The sequence below is a fragment of the Pygocentrus nattereri genome, chromosome 21 (genome assembly GCF_015220715.1).
Source record: "Pygocentrus nattereri isolate fPygNat1 chromosome 21, fPygNat1.pri, whole genome shotgun sequence".
Lineage (NCBI taxonomy): Eukaryota > Metazoa > Chordata > Actinopteri > Characiformes > Serrasalmidae > Pygocentrus > Pygocentrus nattereri.
In genome coordinates, this window is record NC_051231.1 from 30,182,289 (window position 1) to 30,207,651 (window position 25,363).

At 41.8% G+C, this 25,363-nt stretch overlaps 1 protein-coding gene across 1 annotated transcript; it reads right to left on the reverse strand.

The window, feature by feature from the left end:
* On the reverse strand, positions 1-24,650 carry sypl2a (synaptophysin-like 2a). Its single transcript, XM_017711192.2, has 6 exons — positions 24,470-24,650; positions 23,963-24,037; positions 10,332-10,444; positions 8,184-8,382; positions 5,371-5,544; positions 1-3,378 (listed from the first exon to the last, which is right to left on the reverse strand). Exons 1-6 carry the CDS (start codon positions 24,482-24,484, stop codon positions 3,256-3,258), a joined length of 699 nt encoding a protein of 232 aa, XP_017566681.2. The 5' UTR covers positions 24,485-24,650; the 3' UTR covers positions 1-3,255.
* Between the last annotated feature and the right edge of the window lie 713 nt (positions 24,651-25,363).

The window sequence follows — 25,363 nt, forward strand, 5'->3', positions numbered from 1 at the left end:
TGAAACTCTCCTCTTTTAATCCTTGTCACAGAACATCTTAAACTTAGGTGATATTTTCTTCTGATCTTATCAATAACGGTACAAAGTAGAAGAGCAACGCATTTCCCCCTCAGACCCCTGTTAGGAAAATTAGAGTAGATTTACTTAGAAAAAAAAAGCCCTTTCAAAGTTTCTCCATGAGATATTTCAATGGTGTTTGTACAGAGAAAGTATAAAACCTGCTGAGAGAGATTATTATTATAATGGCACTGTTTTCCTTAAATACTGCTGGTAAACAGACTATCTGGGCTTCTATGCAGGACACTTTCTTATTAAGACACATGTCATGTTGGCATATACCCTACTGCCCCACAGGCTACACCACATCAAAAAAAATAAGATTAGGGCCAAAGGCACAGAATTAGTAACGCTTTCCTATTGCATAAGTAAAAGAATCATTGCTAAGGCAAAATAAAAGGGACAAAGCACAGTCAATTAAAAAAAAAAAAAGGAAAAGAAAAAACGAGAAATTCAGTAAAATAAATCACTTCTTAATGCTATTTACTATCATCAATTGATGCTGAACTTAGTGCGATCAAACCTGCAATTCAGACAAATCAAATGTCTGCTACTATTTGACAGCTCACCATCAACTAATATAAAACAATGATACTTCTTATAGTTGATTGAGAATTTTCTTGCTTCGTTGTTTCATAAAAGAAAGAAAACAGAAATGACCAAATAGAGAATTACGCAGGATGTTCTTCACAGCGAACACACAACACCGTCAGACCACAATGCCACCGCTTGTTATCAGACTGCTTGGGGAAACAACGTAACTATAAACAAGGATGGCGCGTCTGATTTGAACAACAACTAAAAAAAAGCACCAAAAAAGACGTTTAGTGTTCGATATTTCACACATTCATTCTCCATAATAAGTACAGAAGAAAACTGGCTTAGCGGTATTTATCGCCAGATACGACACGTTCAAATCCAAACAGTTAGATATATATCCACAAAAAGATTAAGCAAAGCGAATTGAAGGGGGATTTGACTGATAAATCAGTAAGGTTAAATCATTAAGATTGGTTTGGTGTGAATCTCCACACGACAGAAACTTTAGAGTCAAAAATATTCAGAGTGGTGGTGATAGGAACCAGACATCCACCTCTAAAAGCTCTCTTACACAAGCTTATTGCATTAAATGCTTATGAATACACGGCTTCATGCCTGATGCACTGTTTTAAGATTGTATTAAGTATTTTGATCCCATTTTAAATTGTTTTATTTATTTATTTTTAATGTTGGGGTGCCCTGTGATGGACTGGTGACCTGTCCAGGGTGCATCCTGCCTTTCACCCACTGACTTCTAGGATAGGCTCCAGCTCCCCTTCACAACCCAGATGGATTTTTTTATATTTGCATTGAAGTCGGAATGGTTGGGTGTAGTTTTATTTTTATTTACGTAGACAAACTACTATTAGCCTGGTGACAAATTTGTTGTTGTTGTTGTTGTTGTTGTTGTTGTTGTTGTTGTTGTTGTTTCGATGAAGGAAAAAAGGTCCCTAAAACATTTTTATTTTAGGCTTACCACTATTTTACCTCTATCAACATGTAAGTTCACTGGTGGTTTGGGATAGTAAATAAAATGTCTATATTTGTGCTGTAAAGAAATCTACCTTTTCGCCTCAAACCTCTCTGTATGTCTTTGTTCACATCTCAACCATTAAACAAATGCAGAAAATGTAGACAAATCTGGAGAATTTCCACTTAAGATCTGGAGCTGATCTGAATGAAAACTGATTTGTCTGCCCCTGACTTATCACATGCTTTTAAAAGTGTGGCAAAATCTATTTGAGGTTCGCTCCTTCACTGAAACATAAGATATCAGATAACGGATGTCAATGATTAAGGCACTTCCCAATAAGAATAAACAGCGCAAACACATCTACACCACGCAGACGAGCCTTTAACGTGTCTGCAGTAAGGCGTTAGGGTCTCGGTGCACGAGAGAGGCACAATAAGATGGCACTTGGTGTGTAACGTTTTTAAAAGGCAACACTTTCATTTTTAAGAGGTCCTGCCTGCAAAGAGCAGAGCGAGAGAACTCGAAAAAAGAAAGATTTAGTCATGTGGGAACTCAATAAACTGACAGGACAGGGACTGTCCAGGCTCCATCTACAAATTGGTTCCTTCATAGCTCATTTGGACAAGCTTTATACAACGTTAGCAATTTAGCTTAATGAGAAAATTAGTTTGTGTCAAAATATTAACAGAAATTTAACACACATTATTAAAGCTACGCTAAGTAAGTTTTGGGGATTTGGAGACCTCTCTGGTGGAAACTTGTAATTGCACACACGTGGAAAAACATTTTGTAACATATGTTCGCGCAGACCCCCCACCCCCCCCGGACAAATCTGATGATTATGAGTACATTGAAAGAGCATTTATGGAGAAGTGAGTTGTTATGTGGTAATCAGTATAACGTTGATTTGACACGTCTGCATAAGACATTAATACATAAAGGCATATAACGTGACCAGAAAACGTCTTACAATGCTAGGATAAATGTAGTGTAGTGTTATTATAACATAAACAAGCCAACATTAAGATGGTGGTGAATTTGTTGTTGTTTACAACTTGCCTAGTTTCGATTAAGTGCAACAACACAGTCCAACTCAGTAGTGTAGCACTTTTAACTGGAAACTCAACATTATGTAGTGACTCTGAACTCCAAATTCAGGTTGAATGAGTTTTTGCCTACATTTTGAAAAGCTTGTCCAAAAGTAGCTACAAAAAAAAATGCCCTGATGGGCTGATCATGGATCTGGCACTTCAAAATTCACCTAGCTGAGGAGACTGAAGGCACATATGTATATAACCGCTGAAAAAGCACGAAACCATTAGTGTAGAACAAATTTGCAGTTAAATTCCAGAGGAATTCTCAAGGCTTTGTTTTATGGATCCTGGATGTAAAAAAGACTTGTTCCAGACATTGTCACTGAGACAGGTGCTCAGATAATAACTGACCACTAAAACAAACACAAAATAAAACAAAAAACAACAAAACAAAAACACCCACAGCAAGCGTTTCCGCTCAGCGTGTGTAAAAGCAGCGGACCGCACTGCGTGCAGCTGGACCGTTTGGTTGAGCCAAAGCTTTTGCTTATCAAACTTTACTTTGCTTTAGGATGAGCCAACGTGAACAGGCAGTGGCGTCCTCTGGTTTCGATTGGCTTGAACGGAGAGGGAGGAGTCTGGCTGGTCTGATTAGGAGCTTGGACCTCCTTCCTCTGGGTTGGGAGGTGGGTGAGCAGGCTTGTGGAACGGGGTCTCCTTATAGATGAACCAACAGTTACCTACCCACAGGATTAGGTTGAGGAAGCCAAATATCTAAAGAAAAGAACATAATTATGCAGATTAACGACATCACTGCCACACTTTGTTCTTTTCTAAGAACAAGAAGGTTTAAACTATTTTAGTTGTTCATGTTAAAGTTCAAAATGATTAAAGAAAAGGACTTTTTACTTTGTTTCTATTCAATAAACAAAAAAAAAAAATTGTACAAATAACACAAACAGTGGAACAAACAAAGCTCCAATCCCATTTCTTCTTTTTACCACTATTCCTTGTTTTCCAGAGTCAGTCTAACCCCTTGGAACTGGTTGAAATCTTGCCCTACGACAACCCTCAAATAAATAAATAAATAAAACACATCACATAACTTCATTAACAGCTACTAGCGCTGCTCTGTAGGCGATCCGGCCCGTCTTCAGTGATGGCAGAGGAGGCAACATTTCTGCAACCTCACTGCTGGGCTTCAGATACATTTAGGGCATCATGTGCCTTCAAAGGGGCTATAAGACTATTATTTATCATCACCCGCCGCTAATTCTTTGGTGATAAGAGGCTGACGTCAGATATTCTCCAGCTCTGAATTTCCTGTTGCACCTTAAATGGAGCAGTTACATTCTGGTGCTTCAGGCATCAGAACTGCTGGATTATTTAAGGTGGAACGGGAAAATGATCTAGATTCCTACCAAGACATTAGCATGCTATTAGTGATTTTTTAATGCTTGCTATGAAGAAAACGACCATAATACACTGAAATGACATTAAGCTAAGGTACTATAATGGTCATCGCAATTTTTTTTAGCGGTCAAGGAGAAGAGGTCAAGAGGGTTTTATTGTCATTCCGTCTATGTACAGGTACACAGTGGGGTGAAATTACGTTCCTCCAGGAGCATCACGGTGCAACAAGGAACAAACAGCACAAAGTGCGAATGCGCAGACGTCATGTGCAAACAAAAAATTAAACTAGAAACAATAAATACGATAAATTAGACAGACATTAGACACAGTAAACAGACAGGACAGTGCAGCACCGACACAGCACTCAATCTGGACATGAGGTTATGAGAAAAAGTGCAGAATTAATTGATATTAACATGCTGTGATCTGTGAGTCACACTGTTAGATGACGGACATAAACACAGCAGTTACTGAGGTAGTAAAAACCTGAGTAAAACAGTGTAAACACAGTGTAGCAGCAATGTGCCAGATAGTGCAGGTAGAGCATCATAAGAGTTGTGTGTGTGTGTGTGTGTGTGTGTGTGTGTGTGTGTGTGTGTGTGTGTGTGTGTGTGTGTGTGTTTGTGTTGGGGGGGGTCCTTGTGAGTTTAAAAACCTGATTGCTTGAGGAACAAGGCTGTTGCAGAGTGATGGCACGGATGCTCCGGTACCTTCTGCCGGACAGTGAAAAACTGAGAAATTCCTTATTTGTGGGTTTCTTTGGTCTCTTGTTCAGCCGTCTTGCGGTTTTTCTTTCTTTTTTTCTCATAACACTCCGTTTGAAGTCTCTGAAAAACCTCAGTGTGGAGGGTCATGTAGCCCCAACAACTTCGCCCTACCCCTCTATTTCAACAAAAACTGGGACATCCTACCCCTAGACGTGAACGCGCAAAACAGAGGGCCAAGGGCTCAGTGGTAGGGGTGAGAGGTGAAATGGGATTAGTCTATGAATAACAAAAAGCAGGAGATATGTGCTCACAGGCAAATGCTATGGCGCCCCTGGTCAAATGATACGTTTTGTTGATTTTCTAAGTGAAAATAAGAAAACAGACTTCTGCCCATTTTAATGTATAATTGCTGTTTATTTGCTGAATTTAATGCGTTGAAAAATGAATCTAAAAGCTAATGGCACATTTTATGTTTATGTATAAATGGAAATTTTGCAATAAAATCTGCAGAAAAAAAAAGTCAGTCATTTACGTTTGTTAACTTCTGCTCAGTTACAAAATCAACAAAGCATGTATTCTGACCTAGGATGTTCAAATGCTTGTACACAACTGTTCATATAAAACAATTAGGAGCGGACAGACTCACCACAGAAGAATTGAGGCGTCCCATGGCAGGGTGTTCCTTGATTTGGCACAGAGGATCGCAGTGCTTGACCAGGTTTTTCAGGTCAGTGGCATTTTTCACATCAGTTAGTCCTTTTCCCCAGGCAGAGGACGACACCAACCAGAGAAACGCAAAGATCCCAGTCACAACCAGATCCTGAAGGGACAACAACAGAAGAAGTTCTAACTAGTTTTTGTTGAGATTGAGGGGTAGGGTGAAGTGTTAGGGCTACATGCCCCCCAAACTGAGGTTTTCAGACTCCAAACAGGGTGCAGTATATAGAAGTATAAAATGTACATGGAATTTCAATGGAAGGATATTATCAAATAAATAAACTGCCACTCCAGCATCATTTTTGCAATTAACATCCTAATGAGCTACATAAACAAAAGGGATGTCGACCCATTTTTCTACAACTCTGGGCTATAAACTATAAACAGATGGCGTCTCTTCAGTGATCTGCTCTGTAAAAATTGTTTTAAAAAAATAATACAAAGAGATTTTTGGCATTCAGCAGAAAATTGTAAGCATAGAGCAATATGTGCATCATCGTAAAACACATTCTCTGTTCATCAGAAGGGCTTTTACAAAAAAAATGAGGTACTGTTTTACACATGGGATGGCGAGGAGTTAACGATATAAACAATTATAAATAGAAAGCTCATAGAAATAGAGATATTTAAAAAAATACAAATTGCACATGGAGTATTGATTATATTGCACACAGGAAAAGATGATAGGATAGTACAGACTTTTATTATCCCACTGGGGGAAATTTAAGTCACATAAATTACAGTTTATGTTCTGTAGGTGTGTGAGGTCCAGTGGGCGTGGAGGGGGTTCTACTAGGAGCAGTGCTGGTTGTACAGTCTAACAGCAGCAGAAACGGAGGACCTGCTAAAGCCTCCTTACATACTTGGGGTGAAGTAGCCGGTCACTGAAGGAGCTGCCCAGTGCTGCCAGAGTCTCACGCTTGGGGTGGGGCATGGATGCTAGTCTGGCTAACATCCTCCTGTCTCCCACCATCTGCGCTGGGTCTATGGGGGCTACCCAGAACAGAGCTGGCCCTCTTAATGAGCCTGTCAAGTCTCTACCTGTCCGCAGTTGAGATGCTGCTGCCCCAGCAGACCACTCCAAAAAAGATGGCTAAAGCCACAATGGTGTCAAAGAAGGTCCTCAGGAGTGCCCCCTGCACTCCAAATAACCTCAGTCGTTTGAGCAGGTAGAGTCTGCCCTGGCCTTTCCTATAAAGTGCCCTTGTGTTTTCTGACCTGTCCAGTCTACTGTCTAAGATGAAAATCCAGGAGTCCAGCCTCTCAATGTCCCTTCCCTGGATATTCACGGGTGGAGGGAAGTGACTGCGTCTGTGGAAGTCCACCACCATCTCTTTGGTTTTTCCCGCGTTGATCAGGAGATGGTTCCTCAGACACCAGTCCACAAAGTCCTGAGTCAGTTCTCTGTACTCTCTGTCATTGTCATCTGTAAAGAGTCAGATGATTGCAGAGTCATCAGAGAACTTCTGTAGATGGCAGTTTGGTGAGCTGTATATGAAGTCTGCAGTGTACAGGGTGAAGAGGAATGGTGTCAGGACTGTACCCTGGGGTGCCTTGGTGCTGCTGAACACCATGTCAGACACACTGTCCCGTGCCCTCACAGACTGTGGTCAGTTGGTGAGATAGTCCAGAATCCAGTCTGATAGGTGGTGATCCACCCCCAGCTTGTCCCTCAGTAGCCTAGGCTGTATGGTGTTAAAAGCACTGGAGAAATCAAAGAACATGATTCTTACAGTGCTCCCAGGCTTCTCCAGGTGAGAAAGAGCTCTGTGTCATCCACTCCAATCCCAGGTTCATAGGCAAACTGGAGTGGATCCATACATGAGCTCACCAGAGGGCAGGGATATACAAGGACAAGCCTCTCTAGTGTCTTCATCAGATGTGACGCCAGTGCCACTGGCCTGTAGCTGCTGAGGTCCTTTGGTTGTTGTGTTTTTGGCACCGGTACCACACAAGATGTTTTCCAGACTTGTGGTACCTTCCCGAGCTTCAGGCTCATGTTGAGCATGTGTTCAACTATCCCACATAGCTGATCTGCACAGGACTTAAGGAGCCTGGCGCTGATGCCCTCCGGAACCGCATCAGGTACTGAATAATTTGCCTTATGATGTAAATTCCGATGGAAAACCCAAATATACCCTGGAGGATAAGAGGTTAGAACTATTAGCAGAAGCCAACAAGTAGTTGCTGCAGCATTCACTCCTGTTGGCTTCTAAGTGTTCCGTCTGGTTTTCCGTTCTTGTCCAAAGTAACACAGGAAATGAGCCAAAATTACTGTCTGTATTAATTAACTTAGTGTTGCAATGTGATTAGGTTGAAAAACGCTGGAAAACTCCTTTAATGTGAGATTTCTGGTAAACATGGAGAAGTGACTTCTCACACGGGGCAGTGAAGATTTCTTAATCTAATCTTTCAAAAAAAATAAATAAATAAAATTTTGGCAGTCATGGTTAGGGATCCCCGGAGCAGACAGTACATGACTGAGGTGTCCTTAATCAAGACACCTAACCCCAAACTGCTCCCCGGGCGCTGTAGATAGGGCTGCCCACCGCTCCGAGCAAGCATGCTCACTGCCCCCTAGTGTGTGTGTATACGTTTGCTCACTAGTGTGTATGTAGTGTTTCACTTCAAGAATGGGTTAAAGGCGGAGGTGAAATTTCCCCATTGTGGGACTAATAAGGGTCACTTAATCTAATCTAATCTAATCTAATCTAATCTAATCTAATTCACTCGCTCACTCACAATGATGGGTCCTCGGTTGGTTTCTCTGTAAACGTGCTGGTAGCCCAGGTATAGAACCAGGGTGAAGGTGCAGTACAGGAAGCCGAAGACGCCCACACACACAAAGAACTCAGCCGAAGAGGAGTAATCTCCCATCAGGTAAACTGTGTTCCCCGTAGAGCCAGTGCAGTTAGGAACAATAAACGGATGAGCTGCGAGCCTGAGAAAGAGAAGTAGTAAAGTTACAGTACACTACGGTACCAGCAGGTAAAAACACATCACTCTGGCAGAATCTCAACAAATACTAAATTAAGGTTGCTCTGTAAAATTTAACAAACCAATCACGTTTTAATATCCAGCTATATGGATTGGTGAAAAGTTACACATGGAAGAGTTATTAAAGTGAGAATCTAATGCAGGAAAAGGTTCTGCTTTGCAAATTGGATGCTCTGCAGGACCACAAGACTATTAAAGTAAACCATGTCACTGTACTTTTGATGAGAAAGGCCAAACTGGCTTCACCATCCTTGTTCAGACAGGCAGCTCAAATCCAGTTTTTTGGCATATCTGATTTAAAATGAATGACAAAAAGCCACATGAAATCTGACCTCTTCCAATCGGCTTCAGCACACTTGTGGGTTGTTCTGAATACGATTTACATGTTTTCTGGATATGTGGCTCAGTTTAACCAGACGAATTTCATACGTTTATTTTATCATTCAGGGCTCAGCGGTTCATGACGTCAGAAAGCGCAACAAAAAGCTGCACATTCACAGCAGCATAAACACGGAGAGTAGACGTTTTAATAGCCATACATACAACAGATAGCTCCGGCCGCGCAAGCTGATTGGTTGAAAAGTGTTCTAACCGTGCTGTTATTTCACCATAACATCACAGGTTTCTCACAATCAATATCACTCCGCTGGGACACTGTTGCTAAGCAACGGCTCTGACAGCTGTAGGAGACGCTCAAGCCGTTTTAACGTTTTTACTTCTTACTTTGCCCCAAACGTAAATCAGACACTTTTAAGATCACATTTGATTTGGTCAGACTCTGAAGATCAGACGACACTAAATTCCCCAAACGGTCAGTTGGAGCTGGAGCTGTGGGGAGCTGGGGAACGAACTGCCGGCTGTGCAGCGAGTGGGCGGAGCTCGTTACTCTGACGTAGCAACAAGCTGCTTGTTAAGGAGCTATAATTTGTCAGAAGGAACTGCGAACATTAAAACATATTAAACGCCGCGTTCACGGCCAGTCTGTGCATGTGCGAAAACAGACGGCGGTACTGGAAAATAAGCAGCATCGCCGCAAGACGCAGCGAAGCACTTTTGGAGCGACGATGAAATCGACTACATGCTTAATGGAAAGAAGGATTTAATGGAAAGAAGGATTTAAACATTTTCCATCTTATAGATGATGTATGTTCACATTTTGAAGTGGCACAATGTTCGTATTTAAAAAAAAAAAAAAAAAAAAAAAAAAAAAAAGCCACAACATGAAGTTTGAGTTTATGTTATATTTACGTAACGTCTTTGTCTGTGGGTTTATTGGCCGGTTACAAAGTAGAAATCTAATTACCGTTTGACCAGTAGACCCAGACTTTCCTATAATCTGATTACTCAAGTGCACGTAAATGCATTGATTCGATTACTGACAAAAGTCCGATTTTCTGCTGTTCTTGGATCATTAAGTGCATGTAAATGTACTCGTTCAGTTAATGCTGTACTTAATACAAAGTGAAACGCTGCTGGGAAATACAGCGTGATCGTTCTCCTCGTTAGGTCTGCTAAGGTTTGCCCCTAACTGGTCAGCATGTGTCATTACTACAGCAACCAATGTGAATATGCAAGCAAGCACGACAACAGTCAGCCCGACTGTACAGATCAGATTTGGTTACTTCTAACCTGAAATCTGGACATTAGGTCTAAAAACCACAATTAAGAAACTCAGAAACAGTACACTAATCTATACAGCAGAGACCTGCAGATCAGTTAGACGTGTATTGGTGCACCACAATTAGACTGAACCACATTAACTGCATGCGCAAAATTGTGAATTTCATATTTAAACTTGGGATGCTGCCAGTATGAAGGACAACTTATCCTCTTCTTACTACCACCAACAATAATAATAGTATGACTGACTCTGGTCACTCATAAGTTACTTACCTGAAAGGATAGTTGAACTGTATTGGAACATCCGTTTTTGTGGTACAATTAGTGGTAATGACGGCGGAACCGACATAGCCACCAGTAGTACCAAAGGCAAAGATGGTGAAGAGCTGGAAAACAGAACGCAGGCCTTAGAGCGTAGCATGGATATACATTTAACAATGCAACAACATTAATAACAATATTGTTCTATACAACAGTTAGTTCCAGCCATTCAAGCTGATATGCTGTTATTCCGCCATAGCATCACAGGTTTTTCACAAACGCCATCACTCCGCTAAGATGCCGTTGCTAAGCTAGTGTCGTCTCACTAAGTCTTTAGTGAGACGACACTAAATTCCCCAAACAGTCAGTTGGTCTTGTGTGGAGCTGGAGAACGAACTGCCGGCTGTCCAGCGAGTGGGCGGAGCTCGTTACTCTGACGTAGAAACAAGCTGCTTGTTAAGGAGCTATAATTTGGTGGAAGGAACTGAACATTAAAACATATTAAACGGACATTAGGTTTATTAATTTCTTACTTTATTTAACTGTTGTCACAGTCATTTACATTTACATTTACGGCATTTGGCTGACGCTCTTATCCAGAGCGACTTACAATTTGATCATTTTACACAGGTAGGCCAAGGCGGTGTTAGGAGTCTTGCCCAAGGACTCTTATTGGTATAGTGTAGGGAGTTTGCCCAGGTGGGGGTTGAACCCCAGTCTACAGTGTAGAAGGCAGAGGTGTTAACCACTACACTAAACAACCACACCTCGTGCCGTTATTTCGCGATAACACACGACCTCTACTCTACTATTTTACATCAAGCTACTCCAAATGACTGTTTCTAAACAAGCTCCGATTGAGCCGTTGGACGATCAGATGGATTTCTGACATCACAAATTTTGGTTGCTTTTCTCCCAGTCTGAGCAGCTTCACGGACCCATTTCTCAAAGTCGCACCCAAAACCACACACAATCGCAACCGCTGCTCCTCCACGCCCATATATGGCGACTGTGCCCCGTTTGATGGAGCTGATTCGAGAGGTATAAATAAACAGTGTTTTTGTCTTCGTAGAGCTGTCTGTCTGTAGACCACCTGCTCTTTAGCTTCAGCACACAGTGTGGCAAGTTAGTAAAGACGTAGTGGTTTGTCAATCTGGCTTCTATACCAAAACAGTTCACTGCTGGTTCAGTATGGAGCTACACACACGGCTGAGTCTCAGAAAGGGTTTCTCTACTTTTACAACGTCAAGCTTGTGACGACAGAAGAGCCCATTTCGAACAGTTTTAACAATAGAACCATCTACAGCATCTTCTCTACCAATCTGAAGAACCATTTCATGACGCAAAAAACCCTTTAACCATTCAAAGGGTTCTTTTCGCGTTCATGGTTCTATATACAACCTTTTTTTTTTTTTAACTAAAGAACCCTTGGACAACCACATTTGAGAGTTTCCAGCTAACAATTCATTACAATTAACGATTTAATTGTATTTAATTGTATTTATTCTTCTCGTTTTGAGACAAAAGTTGTGTCTGATACAACTAAAACACTCACTCTCTGCTTTTTCCACGCTCTCTTTCCCTTTCTGTCTCACTCACTCTCTCTCTTCATTTCTCTCCCTCTGATGCATCCAAACCGAGCGACTGCTCACTTCTCTCCTCTTAAACAATCGCCTTCTGCACAGGATTCTCCTGTCAGCGGTTTTGATTTGTGTTTGGCTCGTGTCAGATGAGCTCGTTCATCTCAGGGGTTTTAGTTGGACTAGCAGTGCAGTCGGGGGGCTGTGGGGGGACCAGCGGTGGGGGTCATAAGCGCTGATAAAGGACAGACGTGCGTGGTACTGTAAACAAACTTAGCAGAGTGACTAACGAGGGATTCCTTCCAGGAATGTTTTCCATCACCCAGCTGGAATTTCAAAACCAAAATTCAGCTCTCCGTGTCTGACCAAAGCTGTGGTTACAGCGCTCGTTGTAACTTGTGGTCCATCAGGAGCAGAAGCAAAACAAAGCAAAACAAAACAAAACAAAACTATTTCTGTACTAATACAAAATCTAATCTAATCTAATCTAATCTAATCTAATCTAATCTGCATAAATTGAGGACTTTTTTTTTACCATTGTTGTTATTGCCGTTTTTTTTTACAGAGAGCTACTTTATACTTATAATTCAATATTATATGTATAAAATTATAATATATGTGTATAATATAATTATTATGCATTATATGTATAAAATGTCTTAATTTCTGCTTTTTACATCTTTATGAACACTTTTCTGTGGGTTATATCCAGTTATATGCAAAAACACCCCCAGTGAAATGAGATATTTAGTTGTTTATATTTATTATTGTTGTTTTCATAATAATAATAATAATAATAATAATAATAATAATAATAATAATAATAATGATGAAAAAAATATACAATGTGCCAGATTAATAAAACTGTGGTAACAGCGCCGCCGCATGTGAAATACGCGCAGTGGTAAATCCGAGCTATTCAAAGTCACTGTACTTCCCCCGGTGTCCAGAGTACGAACCAATCAAAATCCACATGTAAACGAAGACACGCATATTAAAGACCCACCAAGTGAAACTTTGAGGCTCATCATGCTGCTCAACCCAAACGAATCAAAACGTGTCTTTTGAATATGATCATTGATTAATGAGCCGAGTGTGTGAACAAGCTTTTTGAGAACACGGTAGAAAATCCCACTTATTCCATGTTGTGTTTTTACCAGGAAAGTTGTCATCAGAATGGATCACCTCACATCGCACGAGTGGTAAAACACGCTGGTAACCCTCGTTTATGAATGAGCAAACGTGTTATCGTCACTCTTAGCGGCATGCTTAGAAATTTGGCCCTTCATGTTTTATTATTTATATGTTAAATTCAGCAAATTGAACAAAAATTGTGCATTAAAACAAACACCGATAAAACAATATCTGATCGATGATGCCCAAACTTTTGCATATGACTGCATCTATGGATCCAGGTCTAAATGATATCGAGTTTTCTTTCTACTCCCCAGCTTTACTCCTGATAATCACTCAGAGGAAAAAATAAAATTATTATTACACACAATTAAAACACAATGAAAGCATCATTACCCTGTCAATAAAAACATGAACGGGCTGAGAAACAAAAGCAGCGTGAATAAATAAATATATACATAAAAACAGAAAATAAAATTAATTTTACAATTAGGATGACAGACTTTCATTAGGAGAGAAATTCAATCTACTACACTATTATTACCGTCTAAAAATATTTTCATGCTGTTCCAACAAAAAAAGTATATTCCTTAATCTGTTTAAAGCTCAGAAGATACTAAAAATCACCCCATGGCACCGTTTAGGGCTGGTATTCCAGACATGGATTAAGCCTAGTCTTGGACTACATTGCAGTGCCAGTGGTGTATGTGTCTGTGATTAGCCTTAATCCAGGCCTGGGAAACTGGCACCAATTTTATTATTATTATTATTTTTTTTTTACTCTCTTTTTCTTCGTTTTCTTAGCTTTCTTATTCTCCGATTCCCTGTCAAAGATTTCACCATTTTCTGTGCGGGTCACCGGACCGTATGAAGGGTGTTGGCTTGTACATTAACATTTATTATGACACCCTTAAAAACTTTGCTATAAATAGTCCTGTGTTTTTGCCAACCAGCCACATTACAGAGATCCCCTCTCCCTGCAGACATACCACACAGATTAAACGTTTCTACGAGGACCTTAAGAGTCTCACGCTGCCTATTTAAAAAGAGGAGCATGCAGGTTCACGAGAGGGGCAGGATGACAGGAAAAAAAATAAAATAAAATAAAATAAAATAAAATAAAATAAGTCAGCACGCTCAATGCGCACAGCACTGCAGTCTTCATCCGTTTTCTTTTCTTTCCTTTTCCTTCTTTTTTATTCTGAAAACAGAAGCAATATTACTTCACACCAGTCATTTTAAGGAGCACTTGTTTTCAGATCAAATCAAAAGCATTTTGTGCGTAATTTTCCTTTATTTTAGATTTAAAAGCATACAATCCACGTCTAAAGCAGTTCCTGCACTGCAGAAGTCAGTTCTTCTGGACCTTCAGCAATGTGAGGGTGTGGCGATGACCAACATGATCAGGGTGTGCAGAGCCAAACAGTCATCTGTGTACAGAATACAGTAAACGTCTAAAAATATTCCGAAGCGTACAAAACATCACAAGAAGTCTGTTCAAGTCTGACGTGAGCGTTACTCATTAAAGTTGGCCACGTCCACAAAGCAGGTGAAAGCGGCCCAAATCCGATCCTTTTCCTCATGTGTGATGCAGATGTGTGTCTGTGTGAACAACAAAAACACACTGAATCTGACATTTCCCATTCCGATTTGAGACGCTTTCAGATGTGGTACTGAAATCCGATACGCATCCGATCTGGCTGTTCGCAGAATTCACGCGACTTTTACGTCAATCCGACCAACATATGTCGTAAGTTAGTGCTGCTGAAACCTCAAACATTTGGGGCGATGTTTTCTGTACAGAACATTAGGAGGGACTCATCCAAATCTTTCGTGTTTGAAGAGACTTTGGAAGGAATGGCTGAGCGCGGCCGGAGGAGAACGAGGCTGCAGCGGCGAAGAACGGTTAAAAGTCTAAAAGCTGAGTTGAAAGAATCCGAGGACACAAACCAAAGGAGTGACCGCGCCCTTTTTACAGTGAGCTCGAACACATTCTGGGTGAAGAGCCCAGCTGTCAGTCACTGAAGCTTCATGCTGGCTCCTGTGATGCTGGTGAAGACGAAGCTGAAAGCCAAGGGACCAACTGGTGTCCACTGGTGTCATGATGGTTTACAGCACTGAAGCACTGTTTTTTTCTTTTGCGCATGCGGGTCAGTTTAGGAGCTGAACTGTCCAGACTGAAGTAGCATACAGATCACATTTACAAAACACTGAGAACAGCCAGGAGAAAAAAAAAAAAAAAAGAAGGAAGAATCGGATTTGGTGAGAAAATCAGATCTGGGCCACTTTTACCTGTTTATTAGCGGCAGCCTTTTAAAGCAGGGCTCGTCACGTAGCAGACTGCGGTCCAGACGTGGGTCCAGCAAGGAACGAACTGAGCACTTACGCTACTTTCACATTACCATTACATTTGATCTCTTCAGCGTGACTCAAATCGGTGATTAACGTGACTGAACTGGCGTCCTGAAATGACCCACATGTGCACGTCCTACACAGTAACGTCGTGTGTGAATCTTGCGTTATGAAGAGCACCAACAAGCAGAAAGAGAAATCTATGTCCGATCTAGGACCTCACATGAAAGTGGCTCAGGCTGGATTTGAAAAGCTTAGATTTGTGTTCACACAGATCTGAAAATACCAGATTTGAGTCACATTAGTGCAAAAAATTTATTTATTTACGCCACTTGAACCTGGTACTGTGAATGTAGCCTTTCAAATGTGGTCCTAGATCGGAAACGTATCTAATATGGGGCCATGCAACCTTCCAGCCTGAGCAGTGAAGACTGGGGGTTTCACGATTCTGAAACAGAGACTGAAGCTACGATTCAAACGTCTGTGATCTTGTACTGTGGATGCAGAAGACCGAGGTCTTTACCGAACCGTGAATCTGAAGAATCATTACACCCCCAGTGAGGAGATCAAGTCAAACTAACTAGAACTGCGTGGAAGCGGAAGCGTTACGCGTCAGAGCGACTGTGAAACAAACTGACCTACAACAAAATCCAGCACAAATAGAATAAAACTCGAAGCTCATGAAAGAGTCCAGAGTGCTCATCTGTTCCTCGACAGCGCAGAAGAGTGAAATGTTCGTTACAAATAGGTTTTATTTGCTTTATTTGAATTTAATATTATTTTTAAATGTATTTTACCTTAAGAAAAGATGGGAACGTTGCAGACAAAAGATGTTAAAAATGTGCTTCCACTCAAATTAAACTGTTTTTACATGTATGAAAATATATTTGCATATTTTATACTTATTGTATTCTGTTGCCTGGATTAACTATCAATGGCTAAGCATTCAAGGGTAATGGACGTTGGCATTCACTTAAGTCAGTTTGATTATTTAGACCTGTAAACGAGAAATTAAGTTACTGGACCTTTGCAAGTTTTAGTTGAACACACCTGGCTTAAAGGAAAACAGCTGTATCTGCAGTGTTACAGCCAATTATCATATGACAATTCCAATGCGGTTCCCTGAATCTGAAAAGGAACCGAAAACCTACTGACTCACATATAACTGCCAATTACACCGGACACTTTATTAGGTACAGTTGCTTGTTAACACAAATAGCTAATCAGCCGATCACACGACCGCAACTCAGTGCATTTAGGCATGTAGAGGTGGTCAAGACGACTTGCTGAATTGCAGGCCGAGCATCAGAACGGGGAAGAAAGGGGATTTAAGGGACTTTGAACGTGGTGTGGTTGTTGGTGCCAGACGGGCTGGTCTGAGTATTTCAGAAACTGCTGATCTGCTGGGATTTTCACGCTAAACCATCTCTAGGGTTTACCGAAAAAGAGGTAATATCCAGTGAGCGGTCAGCTGTGTGGACGAAAATGCCTTGTTGATGTGAGAGGTCAGAGGAGAACGGGCAGACTGGTTCCAGATGATAGAAAGGCAAAAGTAACTCAAATAACCAACCAGAATCTCTGAGGAACGTTTCCAACACCTTGTTGAACGTCTGCTACGAAGAATTAAAGCAGTTCTGAAGGCAAAAGGGGGTCCAACCTTTTACTAGTGTACCTAATAAAGTGGCCAGTGAGTGTGTATTGCGAGATTTATTGAGAAACCTCTATTTCTGTAGAACACTTACTCACACTTATTTCTTCAGGTAAATGTGTTTGTAAATTAAGCTGTGAACTTATATAATTAATTCTTCCAGAGGTGGAACAATTTGTGTGTCACGCGCCCCTCAGGCTCTGACACTCACTCGGACTCCATTCCCCAGACTTCTCTGGGAAATCACGTGTCTCCTGCCACCTCTGACCTGCCTTCACACTCCAATCACCGGCCTCACTCTCCTGAATACTGATTTGGTTCACCTGTGTTGTCTGTCATGACTAATTAGCTGTGGCTTATAAGCCCGGGCTTAGCCCAGGATCAGTGCGAAGTATTGCATCGTTTCTCGACCTGCTGAGCGTTTTCTTCGTATATCTGCCTGATTGTTTCTGACCCTTTTCCCTGTTTTCCGATTACTTCTTTTGCTATTCCCTTTGGATTATCTGCCTGTGGTTATATCTCCGTGTTTTGACCCGCGCCCTTTTTGTGACTACGAGCTCGGATTACGTCTTCATTAATAAAGTCTTCCTTGTTCATTTTTACCGCAAGCGTCTGATTGAATCCGCGCCGTTACACTGTGTTAATATGTTACCTGTGTAACGATGTGGGCCGAGTTTTCACAGGCTCCTATCTAGACATTAGAAACTCTCAGGGCAGGGGCGTTTACCTCCAGTCCTGGAGGGCCGGTGTCCAGCACACTTTGCTGATTTCTTTGGTCAAACATGCTCCCTAAACTTGGCAATTATTCAGTTCAATTCATGCGTATTTGAGCAGGGAGTTCACCTGTGCTGGACACCAGCCCTTCAGGTCTGGAGTTAGACACTCATGTCTTAGGCAAGTAAACAGAACTGCTTTTTCACTGTGCTGCTCCAGCATTTTAAAACTGGATAAAACTTCAGAACAGCAGCTTTCATAAGATATTCTTTTAGTCTGTATCGTTTTGAAGGGAGCTGCATACTTAAGCGCCTCAAAAATGTTACTGTTAAATAACAAACTATACCGTTGCATACAAAAGTTAACACACCAGCTATGGGAAAAAAAAATGAAATGTGCCTTTTTCTGGATCACAGTTTCTATTTAAGTGCATAGTTTGGTCAAATTAGATGTTCTGTTGACTTGCTGAAGTGAAAGAAGTTAGCAAGTCATCTAAAGACACTTCTGAACATTTTAAAGCACAATTACTGTTTATTTGCTGTATTTAACACTACGGGAAAAAAATAAAACAAACATAAAACGTTACCTGGGCAGAAGTTACATTTTGTGTTTCGTTTTTTTCCAATTTGTTAAACTCAGGGATAAAAATATACCAGTGCACTGAAAAATTGTGGTAAAACGTCATGATGTGTAAAAATATTTCATAGTGTTTGTTGTGCTTCGGACCCCTTCCCCAAGCAGATGAATCTGACTGTGATCTCATTGAAAGATAACTTACTCAAAACTTGGTTAAGGATGTGACTTCCGAGGATGCAAAGAGTTCTATTCTCTTCTATTTTCATCATGCACTATATGGATAAAGTATTGGGACACACCTCTTAATCATTGAATTCAGGTGTTTTATTCAGTCTCTTCCCCACAGAGGTATATAATCAAGCCAGGTATATAATCAAGCCATGCAGTCAGCCTTTACCATAAATTGTGAAAGAATGAGTCGTTGTAAAGAGCTCACTGAATACGAGTGTGGTGCTGTAACAGGATGCCACTACTGCAACGAATCAGTTTGCAAAATTTCTTCCCTCCTAGATTTTCGATCAACTGTGAGTGGTTTTATTGAAAAGTGGAAGTGTTTAGGATCCACAGTGACTCAGACCATGTAAAGTTAAAGGGCGGGTCGCTGAGTGCGGAGGAGCGAAAAGACCCTGCTGACTCAATAACTGCAGAGTTCAAACCTCCTCTAACATCAACATCAGCACAAAAACTGGGGTTTCCATGGTCAAGTCACAACTAGACTCTGAAGCAGCCGAAACCCATTCTGTGGCGTGAAGGATCGCGCGTCTCACTCTGTCAGTCTGACAGACGAGTCTGGGTTTGCCAAATGCCAGGAGAACGTTACCTGCCTGACCGCACCTGTAAAGCTTGGTGGAGAGATAATGATATGGGGCTGTTCTTCGGGGGTTGGCCTTGGCCCCTTAGTTCCAAGACATTTTGGACAATTGTACACTTCCAACTCTGTGTGAACAGTCTGTGGAAGAACCGTTTCCGTTCCAGCTCGACTGAGCCCCAGTACACAAAGCAAGGTCCATATAGACATGGCTGATGGAGCCTGGTGTGGAAGAACTTGACTGGCCCTCACAGAGCCCTGACCTTAACCCCATCAAACACCTTTGGGCTGAACTAGAATGGAGATTGTGAGCCAGAACCTCTCGTTCAACATCAGTGTCTGACCTCTTATGGAAGACTGAGCAAGAAGTCCCACAGACACTCCCCAAATTCTTGCAGAAAGCATTCCAGAAGAGTGAACGCTGTTACAGCAGTAAAATTGGGACCAACTCCACTTCCAAATCCTGCAGATTTCGAATGCGATGTCATAAAGCTCCTATAGGTGTAATGTGTAGGTGTCCCAATACTTTTGTCCATATAGTCTATCTTCACTGGCACAACACTGATTTCGCATTTGAGACCTAAACACTGAACAGGGCTTTCCTTTCGAGTCTTGCTGTCCAATACTTGCTACCACATTCTCATTCCATGTCTGGAAGCCTCTCCGTTTCTCCACAGCGGGAGGGCCAGGTGCCCTGTGTGACGGATGGCAGAGAAACGAGCCAAGAGAGGCGGCCTGGCACCCACCGCAAGCACATGCTGCAGCCGCCGCCACGTTCACGCCGGAATGCACACCTACACACTGCAAGAGCGGCTGTTAAAGAACAGCTTTGTCTGAATGAGCTGCTTTAGTACAAGCTGCCCGTTTCCCCTTCTTTCTCTTTTGTCAGCTTCCTATTCTGGATCAGCAGATTTGATTTGATTTGATTTGATTTGATTTGATTTGATTCGATTTCTCTCTCCAACACAGTCTGAGTGTCTTTATTCGTTCTTTCCTTTATACGCCTTAAACTCACTGCAAAGTACAGCATACGTTTAAGCAAAGGTTTCAGGCACAGCTGAATTAATACTATGGCAGTGTTCACCATGTGAATCTAGATCTCACTCTCACCCCAGAGTCAATACGGCCCAAACACGCCTGCTTTGAAATCATTCATGTTTGTGATGTCACAAAAAAACACCACATTTACGTATCTGCCTATTCATTTTACAGCAGCCTCGCCCCACCCACTCACCCTGAAGCTCCGAGGGGTGAACTGATTTTCAGACAAGCCACGGTAAAAGGCAGCCAATCAGAACAGAGATCAAAATGTACAGCAAAATATACTACATGGCCTCCTTCACACAGGACAAAGGTCTAAAACATGATTCTCAGCAGGTAGGATACTGCAAAGTTTGCAAAAACAAGGATGAAGGGGGGGAAAAAACCCATAACGGCACAGAAACACTTGGACGACATGCAGACGGTCTGCAGTCTGGGAGGGGCTGGAATCTGTGCATGCTAACGTGCACTGTTTCAGAAAAAAGCACCATCAGGGAAAAAAGGTAATAGAAATGCGTGACCACAGACCACCCATGGCTTTTTATGCTGTTCAGTGCATAATCCTCTGAAAAACAGAGGGGGGGGGGCAAAAACCATATCCTCTCTATCCTCCCCTACAATGAAGCTGTGTTAGTGCTGAGAACAGGATACACAACATTTCCTGGTAGCTGTCCACTCCCCTTCTGTCCGAAGCTGACACAACAGCAGAGAGAGAGAGTCGAGAACACTTAGCAGAGGGTTCTTCAAGGGTTCTTTAGTGAAGGCAATGGTACGATTAACAATGGCAAATTAATAAACGGCATTAATGTCGTGGCAAATGTTAATGATCAGAACTCGAAGAAGTGTTTTAACTCCTCAGAAAACTGATCTATTTGTGCGTGACGCCTCCAAAAGGTTATGACAGTCGGTTATTATATTCAATTATTATATTATTATTATCATCATCATGTATAAACTGTAGAGAACTCAGAGCTGTAGCTGCCTCAACAAGGTTATGATGGTCTGTTACTGTCTTTTCCATCATGTTAAATATCATTATTACAACATTTATTGTTATTATTATTATTATTATTATTATTATCATCAATATCTTTTACAATCTTCATGACGGAGAACCTGCGCTACAGTTACTTCTACAAGCTTATGAGAGTCAGTTTAACTCTGTTCCATCAACTACAATGATTATTATTATTGCTTTTCTATTGGTATATCATATTTCTTTAAAAGAACCTTTCAAAAAAGGTTCTATAACCCCGCAAAAGGTTCCACTACCGTTACAGAAGTGAAAGAACCTTATTTAGGCAATATACTCTACACTCTTAAAAAAAGTGCCACAGAGGGTTCAAGTGATGCTATATAAGAACCACATTTCACCCGGGACATCATCTGTTCGACCTGCTGCCCTCTGGTAAACGCTTTAGATCCATCCCGTCCCGGACAAACAGGCTTAAGAACAGCTTTTACCCCAGAGCCGTACGGAAACTGAACGCTTCCAGACCCACACACTGACGAGGACTTTCTACAGAACCCTCTGCTCAGTAGAACCGACTGAACACCACCACTGCTCTTTACTGCCACTGACTTCAGAGGACACTTTACACTGTTCCACTGTTCCACTCCACCTCCGTTCTCGAGGGTGTGATCTATAATCTGTCTTCTTTCTGTGCAGTAATTCTTAGATGTGCAATATTATATAACGCTATAAGCTGTCCAAGGAATGTGCAACTACAACAGCTACCTCACCCGTCTACGGTCTATTGACTGTTTTAGAATAAATTGTTTTTATAGTCCTTTTTCTTTATATTTAAGATTTTTGATACTTTTTTCCTTAAATCTGCACTTTACACATTTTAGCCTTATGTTTAAATTGTTTTGTATGTAGGAAGTGCCTTTGGATTGCTGCTCAATTTCTTTGTACACTGTGCAATGACAAACGCATCTTCTCTTATCTTTTGGTTCCCAAAAGAACCATGTTTGAAAAACTTTAGACGTTTAAAAAAAAAAAAACAAAGCTTTTACCCCAATCTACATTTTTCAGAGGTTCTCTAAACTTTCAGAAAGGCTCACACAATGTTATTCACAAAAACACTTCCCCAAAGAACCGGCCGCTGAACGGTTCTTAATGGAATCAAAAAGCGATTCTTCTACAGTATCAATAAAAGAAGTCTTTTAGGCACCTCGAGAGGCTGCGATCCACACCTTAACCTGAAAAGACATGAACCGCTGAGCACCGAGCTAAGCACTTACCCTCCAGCTCCGCCTTGAGCAAACAACAGGAGGCCGACGCTGTGAACTTTCTTTTCCAGGATCATTAACTTTTGCTTTATAGGACCACTGAAGGACTTGGCTTTGGGTAGGACTCAACCCAAAGGTGGGGTGGGACTCTTTCCCAGCAGCAAATCTGCGACAGCAGCTGGCATTCTTATCTACATACATACAGCAAGCCTTCTATAAATGCTGCTTGGCCACTTTTCAGCACTGCCTGAAACAGTACACCTGCTAATTGGGACCGTCACACTAGTCCATGCAGGTAGTGGAATACCGGCCAGCGTATAAACGCCCGAAATTCCCCCGGCTCACGCGGACCACTTACTGCACAGTGCGTTCAGATCCTGCCACGAGCCGCTTCACGTTTCAGTCCTATTTTTGTGTTACTAAACTGGGAGAAAGACACTGTACTGTCACAGTATTTCTACAGTGGACGGTCGACACGCAAAAGGGCTTAGAAATAAATAATATTTACACTGTAAACACTGGATCTTTGCTTAGCAGCAGCCACATCTAAAGAAAGCAGATGTAAAGGAAACTGACCTGCATAAAAGCTACTTGGCACATTTTAGTATGACGCTTTAGTGAAGTCTCTTGTAAACTGGTTTTCTGCGTATTTAGCCAGCTGAGATGCAAACAAAGTCATTCGGAGTGGCTTAATATGAAATACTATCCATACTATAGTGACCTGGAGAAACACAGCAGCTCAGAATCGTTCACAGTGGCGGCGATGGGAACCAGATGTCTGAAGAATTAAACACCTGTAAATCCTCCCTCACAGACAAAAAGGCTATGAATACACTGCCCGATGTCTGAGACAGGCTTTACAACAGTGTTGGCCTAAAACATGCTCCTAAAATCCACTATCTGAAGGGATGCTACATGCAAGGTGTTGTGAAGCAACACAGTTTGGAAAGAAATGTGTTTTTTTTTTTAGATTTACCATCAACATTATGGAAAAAAACTAATACCATATGCGTCCCGATGTGGCTTAAAACCTGCCCAAACCAACCTACAGCCACTCAGGGTCCTATTCCCGGTGACTGTCCTTATTAATAATGGCTTATAGACACAGGGAGCACAGGTATGGAGACTCTCCAGGGCCCTGAGGAAGCGATGGCTTCTGAAATTTGCATGGTGGACATTTGCATGGGTCAAGCGCCGTATAAACGGTCAGATGCTTTATCAGTGAAGGAACACAAACGCCCGAGAAAGCAATGTGTTTCCCAAGAACAGCATTCAATGCAACTGATTTGAATAGGGAAAGGGTGTGTTGTCTCTGCTGGAGGAGCATAAGCATTAGCACTTCATGCTCACATCGTACAGATGACCAATAAATAAACACACACACACACACACACACACACACACACTTCTGAGACTCTTCCTCCCACTGTCCCTTTACAGCAGCACTGTATGCAACAGCTGCTGAACCAAATCAACCTGCTACGTCAATAACGACTTAATACAAGCCAGAACGTCCTAAAATGTGCATTTTTTATGCAAAACATAAGCCACTCACCCACTCCAGGAGCCGAATAAACCCCAAAGGCTCCTTCAGCGGTCCCAGGTCAAGTCTGAAACCCGACATCAGTTTCTGGATAGAAGATAAACACGATTAGAAGACTCTTAGCGTGGCTACATGTTATGCTGAAGCTGGCTTCTTATTCGCCAGCTCGCCGTTCGAATTCCCCCGTTCCACCTTAAGCGGCGCAGCAGCTACGCTCTGGCGCCTGCGGCTCAGAATGTGACCGCTGCACCTTTTAAGGTGGAACGGGGGAATTCGAACAGCAAGCTGGCGAATAGAAAGCTGAGCTCAGCTTCGTCTGCGGCTGACTCAGAGAGCTAACCTTCTCATCTGTGACGACTTAGTCGGCTTTACTCAGCGTTATTTCAGCGTGGGTTTCAGTAAAGCGGCGGTATTAGAAGTGAAGTCAGTCAAGCGGGGTTACGTTACTTAGCCACCAGGCTAGCCAGTTAGCTCTGGCAAACACACTAACGAACTTCGCGAAAACCCGAACTGAATTACCTGGATAAACTCCATGGTTTTGAGGCTTATCGTACACGCCGATAAAGACGAGGTTGCTTCCTAGGGCAGCGGGTCGGGTTTGGTTATTCCTGGAGGGAAGCGCTGAGCGGGCGGTGCGAACTGGAGACGGAGGGAAGGTCCGCGTCGGTTAACATGTCAAAACTTTCTGACCTGCGGCGACTCACGTGACGCCGCGCGTCTCTTAAAGGGACACGCACACACTTTCTCCTCCAGCGCGAACTCCCTCCTCCCTCTGGTTCCTCACATTAAGGGTTCTTCAGCAAAGGCTATGGTTCTATAAAGCGCCGTGAGTTCTACATGAAGCCGTTCATGGCTCTTTGCATGTAGCCTTTTTGATGATGGTTCTATATAGCACGAAAAAGGGTTCTGCTGTTGTTACAGCGTCAAGCTGGTAAGGATAGCAGAACCCTCTTAGGTGCTATATAGAACCAATCCAACAATCCAACACACTCTCCATCAGTCTGAAGAACCATTTCACCCTGTTAGAACCATTTAAGCATGAAAAAGTTCTTTTGAGTGTTCAAGGTTCCATCAAGAACCACTGTGTTTATTACAGAACCCTTGAAGAACCATGTGTGCTGGTATTGGTGGAATATGGTGTCAATGTTCTCACACAATTTAAACTTTCCTGACTGTAATTCTAAAAGTGTTACATTAGAAACTTAAGCATAACAGTCTATACTACTAAAGATTATATGATGTTATTATTATATAACACTACTAATAATAATACTAATATTAATAGCTAGGAAGGGAAAGTTTGGCTTGAAAAAGCCAGTTAATTACGTTAAAACGTTAAAATGGTTGAAAACTGTTGATACTTGTTAAAATGTTGCCAAAATGTTGTTAAACAGAAGCTGACGTATCCGTGGT